The sequence below is a fragment of the Ziziphus jujuba genome, chromosome 8 (assembly GCF_031755915.1).
Source record: "Ziziphus jujuba cultivar Dongzao chromosome 8, ASM3175591v1".
In the NCBI taxonomy this organism is placed as follows: Eukaryota; Viridiplantae; Streptophyta; class Magnoliopsida; order Rosales; family Rhamnaceae; genus Ziziphus; species Ziziphus jujuba.
The window spans coordinates 21662170-21677172 of NC_083386.1; the positions used below are offsets into that span (position 1 = coordinate 21662170).

At 30.8% G+C, this 15003-nt stretch overlaps 1 protein-coding gene across 1 annotated transcript; it reads right to left on the reverse strand.

Moving 5' to 3' along the window:
* Window positions 1-4122: 4122 nt before the first annotated feature.
* Window positions 4123-7599, reverse strand: LOC125420488 (laccase-12). The gene is made up of 6 exons (XM_016021996.4): window positions 7392-7599; window positions 7107-7258; window positions 6487-6731; window positions 6237-6365; window positions 4735-5694; window positions 4123-4622 (listed from the first exon to the last, which is right to left on the reverse strand). Exons 1-6 carry the CDS (start codon window positions 7494-7496, stop codon window positions 4492-4494), a joined length of 1722 nt encoding a protein of 573 aa, XP_015877482.1. The 5' UTR covers window positions 7497-7599; the 3' UTR covers window positions 4123-4491.
* Window positions 7600-15003: the final 7404 nt, after the last annotated feature.

Genomic DNA, 15003 nt, shown 5'->3' on the forward strand with positions numbered 1-15003 from the left:
CTAGGTGCTTAAAAAAAAAATATTCTATAAATTTAGATGGAGATGAAAGCATAATTACTGACAAAAATGAAAACATCATAGTGGCAAAAATAAAAATGAATCAAAATAATGTTTTTCCTCATATTATGCCACATAATGAAAAATTAGTTTTTCAAGGTCAAAAATTGGGTGAGTCATATTTATGGCATCTATGATATAAGCGTTTAAATTATAATTGCCTAAAATTATTAAAAGAAAAAAATATGGTTTTAGGCATACCTTCTATTGCCCACATAAATAAAGTTCATAAGGGATGCATATATGGAAAAATGCATAGATTGTCATTTTCCAAAAATACCTGGAGAGCAAAGGCACCATTAGAGTTGGTACATTCTGATATTTTTGGACCAATTTGAACTTAATCTTTGAACGGAAAAAGATATTTCCTTCTATTTATTGATGATTATACCCGAAAGATGTGGGTATACTTTCTTAAAGAAAAGTCAAAAGCTTTTTTGGTCTTCTAACAATTCAAGGCGTTTGTAGAAAGCAAGTCGGGAAGCCGATGAAGACACTCCAGATAGACTGTGGTGGAGAATTCATTTCCAAACCATTTATGGAAGTATTTCAAGAAAAGTGGAGTTGAAGAGAATGCATTTGCACCCGCACAATCGACAACCCACTGGGGTGTAGATCCAATACAGATGAAGATCGGACCAATCATTAGGGCTCAAACCAAGAGATTTAAGGACAACCTGGCTGGTTCTATACAGAGAGTTTTATCAATTCTCAAAAGGGCTTATCAATACCCGAAGATACAAAGCCTATTCTAAACATCCAAGTGTTGGAGGTAGATACGGACCCGGATAGCTATTTTAGTGCATTTATGGACTCCGGACAGTAAGGAATAGATCCAACACTTCATGAATTCAATAAATATCACTAAGAGGTCATGGAAACAAGTCAAGGTAGAAGCAAAAGCATCCAAGAAGTACATTTCCGCATGGAAGGAATTTTTGGCCAATTTTGCTGTATTTGCTGCTGGCTTTGCTGTATTTCGTTGGTTTGGTATTTTCTCTTTGTTCCAATCAAGGGCAACATATGAGAGTCATAATTAATCCTATTTGGCATCCTACATGGCATATGAGAGCTGATTTGGAGCATTTACAAGTTGAAAATTGATCAAAGATAGTTTAGTGGTCAAACTAGTCAACTAGTTTCCTAATTTGAATTTGACTTTTTGTTTTAGGAAACTATCTTTTATTTTAGTTTTATTTGTTTATTTGCTGGACAAATCAACTTCGGAAAGTTAGAATTTTATTATTTTGATTGCAAATTAACTAATTCATTTTTCAAAATTAAGAAATTAATTAATACAAATTAGATTAGGAAACGGTGTGAAATTAGGCAATGTTGGCCGAAATTTCTTAATCCTTTTAGGGTTTTATTTTGTTCATTTAAAGCCCATTTAAAGGCTTATTTTCAATGAGAAATCAGCTTACATATTATTCAGAAAATTAATTGTGAGAAAAAATTTATTTTATTCTCTTTGAACGCCTAAAACACCGTTAAAGAGTGAGTGTTTTAGCTTGACTTATCAATAGGACATTTATCACATATTGTGATCTCTTCATCATATACCAAAATTTCTAGTCACAGGTTGATTAGGGCTTGAGGTGATCATAAAAATTTGAACTTAATTTATTGATTCCGGGCTAATATAATACGAGTTTAGGCGCAAGTCGACCTAGATTCGTATCATTTAGTATCAGAGCCGAATTTTACTTAAGTTTGATCTATCTTTATTTGCTTTATTTATTTTTGTATTATTTTATAATTTTAACATTAGGTTAAGGTTGTTTCATACTTCTACACATTCTGCATCTTAAAAAAAAAAAAAAATCATACATAGCCGAAATTAGGTTCTTTGTTTTACCGTATTTTTGCTTTCTAGTTTATTAGTTGCTTTTCATCATTGTTCTTGTTAATTTGGTTATTTGTTGATTTTTCTTCACTGTTTTGATATTAGTTATTTGCATTCATATAGTCAAAAAAAAAAAAAAAGGAGGAAACGAGGATTTACGGCAACATACAACAAACTTACAAATTTATAATTTGCAATCACGGGTTTGATCTTTGTAGGATTCTAATTTGCTATTTGTGTTTTTTTGGTATTGCTCAGATTTTGTGTTTGCCTTATTCTATTTATGATTAAAAAAAAAAAAGAAGAATAAAAAAAAAGAAAAAAAATCCGAAAATAAAATAAAAAATCACAAAAGGTCAGTTTGTTCAAAAGTTTGAGTTTTAATTTGTTGAGCTAGAAAATTTTAAATTGTGCTATTTGGATCTACTGGAAATTCTATATTGTTGCTGGATATTTGAATTTTGAGTGCTTAAATTGATTGGATTGAAATTAATTAAAGGAATTGAGACAAGACTTAAATTACAAAAACAACAACCAATAACTATTCCATATGTTGCTCGAATTGATTATTGTTCATTGTTTGAATCTCTTTTCTAAATTTTATCTTTGAATTATTGGTTTATTCATATTCTAATCAGTTCTTTATTCATTCCGAAAATTTGCTTATTGATTTACCTTATTTTTGCTTAGAAAGACCAAGATTAGGTTTTGTCAATTCACTCGGTATTTATTCGTTTTAGTTGCTGTTTTGTTGATAAGTTTAATTAAGATATATTTGTGATCTAGTTGTTGTTTTATGTATATTTTAATTAGAATTTTGAGATAATTCTTTAAGTGAAAAAAAGATAAAAAAGTGTAAGTTCAACAGAGAGTAAAAGCTTAAATGAATATGCAAACATGAGTGTTGAAATCTTATTTGAGTGAAACATGTGAGAAAGTGAATTTGGTGAGAATTTGTTCAAAGGTGATTCAAGAGCTATGAAAATCCGTGAATAATTTTTTATACACGTGATAAAGTGAATTTGGTGAGGATTTGTTCAAAGGTGATTCAAGAGCTATGGAAATCCATGGATAATTTTTTATGTTATTCTTAAAAAATAATAATAATTATTGTAAAAAATAAAAATTCGCAAAACTGTGCAGCGCATGTTACCGAGACCCATGATTAGTCGCCTCGTTGTCTAGTCAATGGATGTGTAGCTTAAAGTTTGATCCAATCAATGTTTTTTGGCATCTGCTGGTCCCTACCAATCTTAAGTTTGGTACTTAACTTATATTCCTTGTAAAAACATGTTTTATTTTGCTTTTATCTTTTTTCCTTGTAAAAAGCATGTTTTATTTTACTTTTATCTTTTTTCCTTGTAAAAAGCATGTCCTTTTTTACTTTTATCTTTTTCATGTCCCGGTTCTTGCCATATCCATGTTGTTGTACTTGTAAAAAGCATGTCTTTTTTTCACTTCTATCTTTTTCATGTCCCGGTTCTTACCATATCCATGTTGTTGTACCCACATTGACTGATATTTTCTTATACGATTTTGTGTGTATAGATTGGCCTTAGCGTGCTATTAACATGTTTCTGTTACAGGTAGAGCAGACTTGAAATTTAAAAAAATTTGTTTTATATATAATTCAAAATGAAGATTAATTTTGTTCCAATCCTATAACAAAATGTTGCTTCTTGTAAGAATCTACAAAGCACAGTAACAAGAAAGCTACCATTAGTCGTGCTGATGCTTAAATCCTTGGTCTTCTGCTTTTTCAAAACCATTTTCCCATCAATTACACCAACTCTGAGATTTTGGATTTTTCTTTTTGCTTTTTATGTTTTCATAAAACATGTTGCTGATAGCGTGTTTTTAGGACAGAATAATCTTTGGCAGCTGGGCTGAACCTTTTTATTCATAATTGCAAATTTGTTTTGGATTTTCATTGGTTGGCTAACAATGCGCTTCCACTTCTTATGCTTTATTACTGTTATTATTATTTTTTTCCCCTCAACTCCACAGTCTCTGTTCTAAGATAAAAATATGTTACTTTTGATGTCATGTAATAAGAACAGCGATTTCAGAATCAATAATTTTAAAGTCCTGACCATATTAATTAAACGACTTAAGATTTGTGACTATATTGATTGTTGGACTTCCCATTTTTGCTCCTTTTTTTAATTTTTTTATTTTCAGTTTCATTGTACTCTAAAAATTAGGATGAAACAGAGACATAAAAAACAATAAAAACTTCAAATCTGAATTAAACTTTTGCTATAGAAAAAGAATACATCTCACAAATCAAATAACAACTGGGGGTTACAGAAACTAAATCAGATGGTAGTATGATACTACTCATTTGTTGTTACCACAGCACCATCTATATTTTGTTTTTCCAAACCCGCTTTATCTAACAAAAATAGAATACCAAAAAACAGAGCAAGAACTAGATCATCCCCAAATGCAGGGAAAACAACAACAAAAAACCTCGTACACTAAAAGAGAAAAATTAGAATCCCAATTTATTGAGATTATGAACTTTTCTAATAATGGGGTAGTAGCTGGCTAGCTACAACTTTCCTATGGATCATCACAACCTTTTTCTAACACAGTGGCAGATCCGCCGGAGGAGGTTCAATGCTCTGCAATTCACCAAACCCATTGTCTACCAAGAACACCATAGCCAATCCCCAGGTTATGTGAACGTCCAAGTGACAATGCATTAACCAAACACCTATTCATATATTCAATGAAAAAAAAAATACATTAATTAGCTTAAACATCAAAATTGGAAAAATTAATTAGATATGGGATAGTGAATTTTTTTTTTTTTTCTCTTTTGTTACCTGGATTATCAGCTACAAATCTAATGACAGCCCAACCATTCACAGGCACTGCAACAGTGTTCCTCAGAGGAGGATCAACAAGGTTGAATTTGGAAGTATCTTTCTTGGGATCGAAGTTTCCGAAACCCTCTGCGACAATGTAGAAATCATATCCATGTAGATGAATGGGATGGTTCTCAGGGGTGACGATACTTGTATCCTGCAAAACCACTTGAACTCTCGAATTATACTTCAATTTGTACCCTTTTGTTGCGGCAACAGGTTGAAACAGCGACCGGCTTACGTTGCCGGTGTAATCGAATTTCAGAGGAGGATTTGCCGGAAAATCAGGGGTGACAACACCCGGGATTCCTTGCTGATAAGCTTGCAATATGGAAATTTGTTTTGGGAACTGGAATGAGACATTGTTCATGCTTGCTGTGAATCTTGTACCATTGGGACCTTGACATCTTGCGGACCCGAAGTTCTTGGGGCAATTGTTGAGCCCCAAACCGACGGTGAAGAAGAGGCTCTCGTCGATTTCGGTGGGGACCAAGACCTTGTTTAGGCTTTTGAAGCTCCTGCTGAATGCGGTGACGGTCGCCGTGTCGTTGAAAGCAGGGAGTGTCGGCATGATTGGTTTGATAGTTAAGCCTTTTTTGGATGGACATGGTGCTGATTTGTATTCGAGAATGGCAGTGGTTGTGGTGTTGTCGAATGGTGCGTTCTGCGCACTTTGGTAGGCACGCGCCGCCATGTAGTAGCGGCTCGGTGGTTGATCTCCGTTGATTAAAACGTCGGTGGTTTGGCCGGGACCCAGCATGAGGACGGAAGTGGTGAAGGGTTTGGTGTATGAGGCATCAGCACCAACGACTGTGAGCTTGTGGTTGGCAACTTTGAAGAAAAGTGGTTGGTTCAATGCTGCATTGATGACTCTCAGAAGGTTGGTTTCTCCAGAATCTATGGGGACTATTATAGTGTCTGCATTGCATAGCAAAATCAAGGTTTTATTTTTTCGGTTAGAAGAAATTGTGAAAAAAAAGTATTAAATTATTTTTTTTCTTTTTTTCTTTTTTTCTTTTTATCTTAATAAAAAATATCTACCCTTTTGTGGCAAATTAAAAAAAATGGAAAAAGAATTAGTTAATTTTATGTTATCTGAAAATTATGAACCAAAAAGTATCCAATTTCAACGCATCTGGTCACAATAATAATTCCCTATGATTGAATACTAATAAATCATTTCCTTAATACTATCAGCTAATTGTTGTTGCCGCCCAATTATGACTTTTCTTGTTTCTGAATAACAATACATATTATGGAAAATCTATACAGATTCTTAAGTAGATATTATGTCAAACATCATAATAAAGGAAAATCGCTTTTCTTGAAAATTAATCTTCATATATTTATATATATATTTTCTTGTATGCTAGACTAAATCGGACCGTGGTAGACATTCATTTTTGTGGTTCAACCATAAATATATACATATACATATATGTATATATAGATATATATACCTTTGCTGGAGCAGTTGTAGAGGTCACCAGGTTGACCGTTGATGGTATAAGCATCAGAAACATTCGGAGCAGCACCTGTTCTAGTTGCTTGCCTCACCACAGCAATGGGGTTTGCATCCCACCATTCACCTGTTATATATATATATATATATATATTCAAAGGTATCAGAATTATATATGTAATCATAATTAGATAAATTAATTAAGCACTAATTGATATATCATTCTTTTTTTCCTTCTAATTACATACCCAGAAGAATTGGTGTTTCACGCTTTGGTTTAGTGAAAGGATAAGAGTCTCCTTCCTTAGGACGAATAATGAGAGCTCCATAAACAGTGGCTCTGAGCCATGAGCTATGGGCATGCCACCAAAGTGTCCCCTCCTGTCCTTGCACTGTGAATCGGTACGTGTAGCTCCCACCAGGACGAATTGGGCACTGAGTCACAAACTCGGGCCCATCTGCCCACCCTGTCCTAAATTGACGAATACCATGCCTGCAAATTTCATAAGCAAAAATCGAATTATTAAGCACGTGCATGCCTCATGCATAATGATTCATGGGGAAAGGCAAGAAAATATATGTTGGTACGAAAACTTTTAATCATATACATAGTATATAATTTAATTCTACTCCGGGCTGGAAATTTTATCTTATTGGACATTGTCATATCTAGTATAATATGTCCTATTATCCGTAATAGGCTTAGATTATACTAGGTGTTCGCATCCTATTACCAATAATAGTTTGATAATAAGACCTATCTATTACTGGTTATATGATGTCGTTTTGCTGCGCGACCTTGCCTGGTAGGAATGAGACTGATTTAATGTATGTATAAGTTTATATTATATATAATGCAATGAATTACCAGTGGATGGTAACATTGTATCGAGCTTTGTTTGTAACTTTGACGACGAGTGTGTCACCATTATTGATTTCCAAGGTTGGTCCAGGGTATTGCCCATTCACCGTAATGGCGTTGTGTGTCTTGCACAGCCTCTTCACTGGTGTTGCTTGAATCTAATCCATTATTCAATATGAGACAAAGAAGTTTCAGTGTGTCTAAAACTAAGAAGAATAAAGAAGTAAACAAAATAGCCATTAGCTATAGAGAGAGAGAGAGAGAGAGAGAGAGAGAGAGAGAGATACTTACAACAAATTCATGGTGGTGAATTTTGGCATCTGCAGCCAAGTAGAATGCTGATGAAACAAAGAGAAGCCAAAAGGCAAAGACAAGGACATTGTTGAGGGACTTCATTTTTCTTTGATTTTTTTTTTCCTTACAAACTCTTTGTGTGCGAGTTGTTGTTTTTTGATGGTGAAGTGTGATGTAAATATGTGGGGGTGAGAAATTGAGAGGAAGGAGAGGCGTTTTTATAGGAAAAGAAAAAAGGAGGAGAGAGAGTTGTTTGTGGTTGGCAAGGCTTAGGTTCTTTAATTCAGAAAACGATGGTCATGGTCCAGAGCAAAACTTAGTTCAACCCTATAGAAGTTGTTACACCCACTGGCCCATTAAACCGAATAATTTCTTCAAATGCTTGTTTCGCAAGGCTTTTGTGTTGAAAGTTTCACAAACCGTGCTCCATTATTATTTATGAGATAAATTATCATCATGGCCAAAGCAAATCTGGTTTTTTTAATAGACTAAACCTTTTTTAAAACTATATATATATAAATAGTTCGCATTCATATATAATTAAAACATTGTATGTATATGTGTATATACATGTACATTGTTTGACGTATTCAAATGTAACATGTCAAAGAATCGAAGCTGAAATCCTACTTTTCTCACTAGATGACAAACGAGATAGTCCAAAAGGGCCAAGATAAATTATTTTTATATATTTAATTATTGCAACATTGTCAAACGGTTCATTTACTATTCAAACAAACAAATTGCTGAAGTTACCATCAATAAGCTATATTTGGTGCAATCATACATACACATTATGGTAAGCCAATTCAATATTGATTTTATCACCCTTTAAATTAACAATTACCCGTTTAGTGTTTAATATCTGGCAAAATGGGTATTTGAGTTCAGTGCATTCCAAATCAAATTGCTCAAGAGAGAAATATGAAGCTTTTTTGGATTAGTTACTGATGCCAACTCATCTATTAGTTATTCTAGCTAACTTAATTGCTCTTTGCCATTGGATCTTGGAAATGGAAAAAAGAAAAGCAAAGCCTAAAGTCCATACTTTATGGGGAAAAAGTAATTCAGATTAGGACACCATCAAATGGCCCATTTTGCCTCTTTAGATTATTAGTCAATTAGATGTGGCACTTTTGATTTAACTCCGATGACGGAAAATTTGGCCAACCACGGTACAATTAGTCAATAAATTTATTACCTGGAGTATAAAAGTTCTTCTACGATCCAAAAAGTAAATCTAAAATATAGAGGGGACTATAGTTTCTGCAAAAAATTGTTAACAAGATTCCTGGTTCGAACCCATCAAATCAAGAAATCACCGTTCACTGATATGAGTCATGTTGACCTGTTACCCAAAAAAAAAAAAAAAAAAAAATATGGATCATGATGATCCGTTTGGTAATAAAATAATGTTAAATGTGGACCAAAAATCAATGGACCTACGTGTATAGAAATATTTTTTTTTTCTTGGTCAGAGCTACTAGTATAGATTGAATCATGCAATCAGTCGTATTTGAATGTGAAAATGAAGATTAAAGTTATCTTATATTAGGTGAGAATATTTAATACAAAAGAGCAAGAGGATTTCATTGGGTCTAACAACAATTCAGTTAAGACAAAGACACTTTTTTTTTTTTTTTTTGAGTGGAACTGTGAGTAATAGAGATACTTAAAACAGATGAGTTTATGGTAATTTTATGTACATATTAGGTTGCTTGTCGATGAACAATACGCTTCTGGATCAACGCCCACTAAAAAATCTCTCAACCATTCTCTCTTTCAATTCAAAAAATTTATGCATTTTTGTCATGCATGTTTGCAAATTAGGTGTATTTTGTCAATGTAGCATTTTCGCTATGAAATTAGAAGTCGTAGATCTTATAATTATGCCATAGTTAGTGCAGATCACCAACTCTACATTTTTATTTTTTTTTATTTTTAGAATTTCAACAGAAATAGGCTAACGGTGAAGTCATTATTTTCTTAAAGATTAATTTAGAGTAGGAATTCTCTATTTTAATATATATACATAAATAAATCGTAAATTTTTTTTTATAGGTGGAGTTTTATTTAAATTAAAGATATGTAACACTCATTACATTGAATGGTTGAGATTCACCCGCCAGTTCGTTTTGTTGTATCATAGAAACTGTCATATCAATCGGTTAAAAAAGCTCTATTCAGGATATATGCAGAATGATTAAGTAGGTCAGCTATTTTTATACATTACATTTTTAAAATTAACTCTTTCCCATCTTAATTTTAATTTTTAAGAGGCTTTTTTTTTTTTTTTTCTTTTTCCTCCCACCGACAAGCTCCTTAATTTGGGCACCTTTTTTTTTTTTTTTTTTTTTGTGGTTTAACTGGGGCACCTTGAATATTTAAAACAATGAGAAATTAATTAAAAAAAACCTAAAAAAGTGGTAGCTAGGCCTGAATAGGATTTGCCTAGACTCGAGAGGATTGGTGTCGAATGGCGACCATTGTATTGTGGTCAATGTCAAAAGACTCAAAAGCCAAAATAGAGTAGAGCAAGGTCAAGCCAAAGCAAAAGGAGAATGACCATAAAACTCAACATTTTTTTTTTTTAAAGATCAAATAAAACTCAACATTCTTAACCTTCAAAATCATAGAAATTAGAGACTATTTTATCTGAAAGAGAGGGATATATATATATATATATATATATATGTATTTATATATTTATATATAAATACTGCTTTTTTTTTTTTTATCATATAACTCTGAAGTTAATGACCACTATTAATCAACAGAGAAAGAAACTGGTTTCAATTTATTTAATTTGGAATATGTATTCTACAAACATTTCTTACATTAGAAGCAAAATTGATATATAACAAGATATATATTTATATATATATATATATATGTATTTTTTTTTTTTTTTTGGGAACTCTTTTTTGTTCTTAGAAATAATGAAAGAGTTAGCCGCAACACAAACTAGGCCTGAAGGAGATTTTCAGAGACAGACAACCGTTAGTCTCTTTGAATTGAAGCATGATGTAAACACAAATTACACGCGCACAAAGAGAGAGAGAGAGAGAGAGAGAGAGAGAGAGAGAGGGGTTAGGATTGGATAGGTTAACAAGAAATAAACGAGAAACAGGACAAAGTTGGTAGAGTTTGTTACTGACTTTGGAGAATCTTGTGAAGAAAAAAGGAAGTACAATTAGTCGTTAATGAGAAAAACACACAAAGAAAAAATATATATATTATTGAAGTTCCTTGTCAAAGTTGTCTGGTGCTGTGTCTTTCAATTGCACCCTTTGCTCATATTATTACTATTATTATTATTTATTTGTTAGTGTTATTTTCGGTTCATTTCTTGGGTTTTCGTTTTCATGAGTAGTTATGGGTTTGGTGCAAAATAACTTGTGCAATTTTGATTTCCATTATTTCGATTATAAAACCGAAGAATGGATCAACCTTAGCAAGTTCACACTCAAAACAATATGTCACATTCTTCTTTTTGTAAAATTATTTGTATAATCCATTAGTCAAATTATATTGAATATATTCACAGATTATTTATTTATTTTTATATATTCCAAGCCCCACAAAATTCCTTCCAAAAACAAAGTTTTACACCCACATCCTTTTTGCTACTCATCAATTTTCCAAAAAGTTATGTATCAATGCTTTGCGACTCGTTTGATTTGTAAACCAATTAGATCCGTGCTGTTTTTGTCTCGTTGTTGTACAACAATTAGATGACATTTGATGATACATATTGGAAAATTTATTAAATTAGTGAATAAAATGTGTATCAAAAAACAAATTATTATACAAGAAGGATACAAAATTCAATCTTCAAATGAGCCCCTATAAATTTCTAGGAGCACTGACCTCTCAACAGAAATTAAGGCCTAAGTTGGGTGGAATTAGGAGTAACTTAAGCATACTTTATAGGGGAGTGGTTGTACAACAATCTACATCAAAACCCCCCCGTTAAATTGTTATGTATTCTATGCCTCGTTTTAAGTGTTTCATAATTTTGGCATCTTTTAAACACATTAAAGAAAAAAGATGAATGGGAAGATTATAGTATTTGAAAACTTTTCAATTTTTTAATCATAATAATTTATAAATACAAATCTTTTTGTCACATTGCATCTAACCTAGGTGTATGCAATCAAAATTTTATTTGATTTTAATAATTTTTATTTATTTATTATCATTACAACAATATCTAATCTAAATATAAAGAAATGTAGTATTTTAAACTCATAATCTTGTACCGACTAAGTTAACCTTACTTATAAATACAAATCTCTTTTGTCACATTACACATAACTTAAGGTGTATTCAATCAATATGTTGTTTCATTTTAATGATTTTTTTATTATTACAATAATATCTAATCTAAAAGAGAAAAAGATGTATTGTTTCGAACTCATGATCTCACAAGTATAGTGTGAAAAATATACCAACTCAGATCTTATGTGACTGATTTTTTTTTTTTTTTTTTTTTTTGGAAATTTGAAAACGTGAATCAATGTAGATTTTTTAAAATTTTATGAAAATTAAAGATATTTAAAATGCCAATCACTTTTATATACTTTTTTAAAACTAAAGGTTATAATTGACTCTTAAATCAAAAAGTGAAATACTTACTAAAAAATTCTTCTTCAATCAACTCCAAAACTTTTGAATACTGTTTGAAAATTTTGTACTGGTTGGCCATTTTTTTTTAAACCCCTCCGTATCCCTCTTCCCCCCTTCCCTTCTATGATAAGTGCAATAATAGGAAAACCCAATACAAATCAAAATAATCTACACATGTCATGATAAAAAACAGATAGAAATATTACCGAATAAATAAAGAAATAAATATTGTTAAGTAGTAGCACTTATTTTTAATCCATTAGTACTAAAAAAGAAAAGAAGAAATAAATAGAAAAGTAAGCTTTCCATGAAAGAGTAATAAGAATTAACTTGTCAGAAATATTGACAAAATATATGGAATAAATGTTTCTCCATTTTTATAGAATTATAGGATCTTTTCAGTCTACCATTTTTCTTGCTTAGTTTTGATATCCTTAAACGTGTTTAATGTTTTTTACTTTACAGCATTTTTGGATAATGGTAAAGTTAATGGATATCTTTTTTTTTTTTTTTTTTGGGGGGGGAGGAGAGAGGGAAGTAATGACTTTCTTTTATTTGAATATTTATTGTGATATAGAAAAATACGGACCCAATGAATTAAATTTCCACCAATGTAAAAAAATATATGAGAAAGTTGTTCCCGTCTATAAAATATCATTTTGAGAATTCTAAAAAAAATAGTTTTAAGTTTTTTTTCAAAATACATATTTACTTTTAGTTCATTATACAATATTAAATTTAATTATTTACAAGTCTTAACTTTCCTATTACTCACCAAACATATCAAGAGAAATGTTAATTATCAGAAAACTAAATCCTAGAACACTAAATCTTAGGAATCAATTTCCCTCTCAACTTTGACACTTTCAAAATGGAACCTTAAGGGTTCGTTTGGGAAGTATCAAAGTTGAGAGGGAAAATGATCCTCGGGATTTAGTTTCCTGGGATTCAGTTTCCTGAGAATTAATTTTTCTCTTGGTTTGTTTGGTAAGTAATAGGAAAGTTAAGATTTATAAGTAATTAAATTTAAGATTGTATAATAAATTAAGAGTAAATATGTATTTTAAAAAAATTTCAAAACTAATTTCTCTGAAATTTTCAAAATGACACCTATATATGTAACTTTTCCACATATTTTCTTACATTGGTGGGAATCTAATTCCCTACACCCACACTTTTCTACTTTACAATAAACATCCAAACAAAAGAAAGTTATCACTTTCCTAAAGAAATTAAATTTTCACTAACTTTACTTCTATCCATACATATCCATATTTTTTTTTTCCCTTTTAAATATCCATATCTAAATATAATTTATATATTTCAATGTACTTTTATTTTAAACTAATGATCTTCCGCTTTCAATATGCAAAGTAGAAGTATTTTATTTAATATTTTGAATCTCTTATCACGTGAAGAAATTCCTTATTGTATAAAGTTCTGTTTTTTGGGGGGGATAAAGGTTTTTCATGAAGCTTTTTTTTTTTTTTTTCATTTTTTAAACAAGAGCTTATTCATTAATTAGTTATTTATTTATTTATTTATAATTATTCATTAAGTTACTCTGTTGAATTTAGTAAATTTCTTTTACATTAGTTATAGCTTGTTTTCCTAACTTAAATCCAGTGGTTGAGTCTCAAGTTGCTCTGTGGATTATGGAAAAAATTTTCACAAATGGAGTGTTTGGTAAACCTATTAAATATAGATTCTCCAATAATCACCTCTCTTCAAAAAATAATTTGAATTTTAATATTAAAATTACTACTATAACCTCCAATTAATAACAATTTTTTTGGTTTTTCTGTTTACCATTTGTAATCTACCTCGGTCAATTTATTTTGAATTTATAAGTTTGTTTAAATATATTTTCTTGAAGACTGTATGTATATTTAGTTTGATAGGATAAGTTTATAGAATTTATTGTAAAATATGGCTTTATACCATATTAAATAATTTTTTTGAATGAAATTGAATTTATTTTTTTTTTTTGGTAAGTTGAAAATTAGCCCAAAAAATTTGTTTTGTAACAACCATGTTAAATGCACTGTTAATTAGCTATTAAATTGGTCGTTACATGGGCTTTTAAACGGGAGTTACAAGGCTTTATTATTTGTTTTAGTTTTGTAACAAACAATATTAAAGCCTGGTTTAATTTCGATTTTATAACGTGCATTGGATTTAAAGCCATATAACCCCCTCCATGTATGAAGTCTATATATACTCAAATCCTATCAGTAGGAAGACACACGGCAAAAACATTATAAAATTAGTTTTCATTCTCAGATAGTTTTTTTTACTGTTTTAGTGTGATAAAGTTCCGATATGACTTAAGTTCAAAAGAGAAATTTTGAAGATAAGAGATTCAAAACTTCAATCAATCTGTTATATCTTAATATCTTAAGAGATAAACTAGGTCTGGCAAAATGCCACATGATCCATTAACACGACACGAACCCACATGATAATTTGTGGATTTGGATCTGTAATATTGGATTGGATCCATATTAGTGTTATCTAATAAAACACGTTAAGAAAATTGGTGTTAATGGGTGGAACCCATTAAACCCGTTTATATGGAATATTTTTGTAATTTTACATGGCATAATAATATTACCCTTAAAACTAAGATAATAAAATATTTGTTACTTTTTTAACCTTAGCCTTTGAGGTAGACTTTATCTGAATCATAGTTTAGATTTAACAATGAATACATTACCATTCTCTCATTCTTAATTTCATAATCAAAGAACTCAACAAGATTCATCGAAAACTATTTTAACAATATTGGAACTTGGAAGTTCGTAGATCTGAAAAAATAATTGATTAAAGATGACAAAGTAAGATTTTATTATTATCTAATCAAAATTTGACATTTATGCTTAAAGGATTAACGAATTGGATGATGATTACACAAAAATTTAATAAATGGGTTCGTCCTTCATACCGAGCTCACTGCCATTTGTGAGGCTTGTGGAAGCAG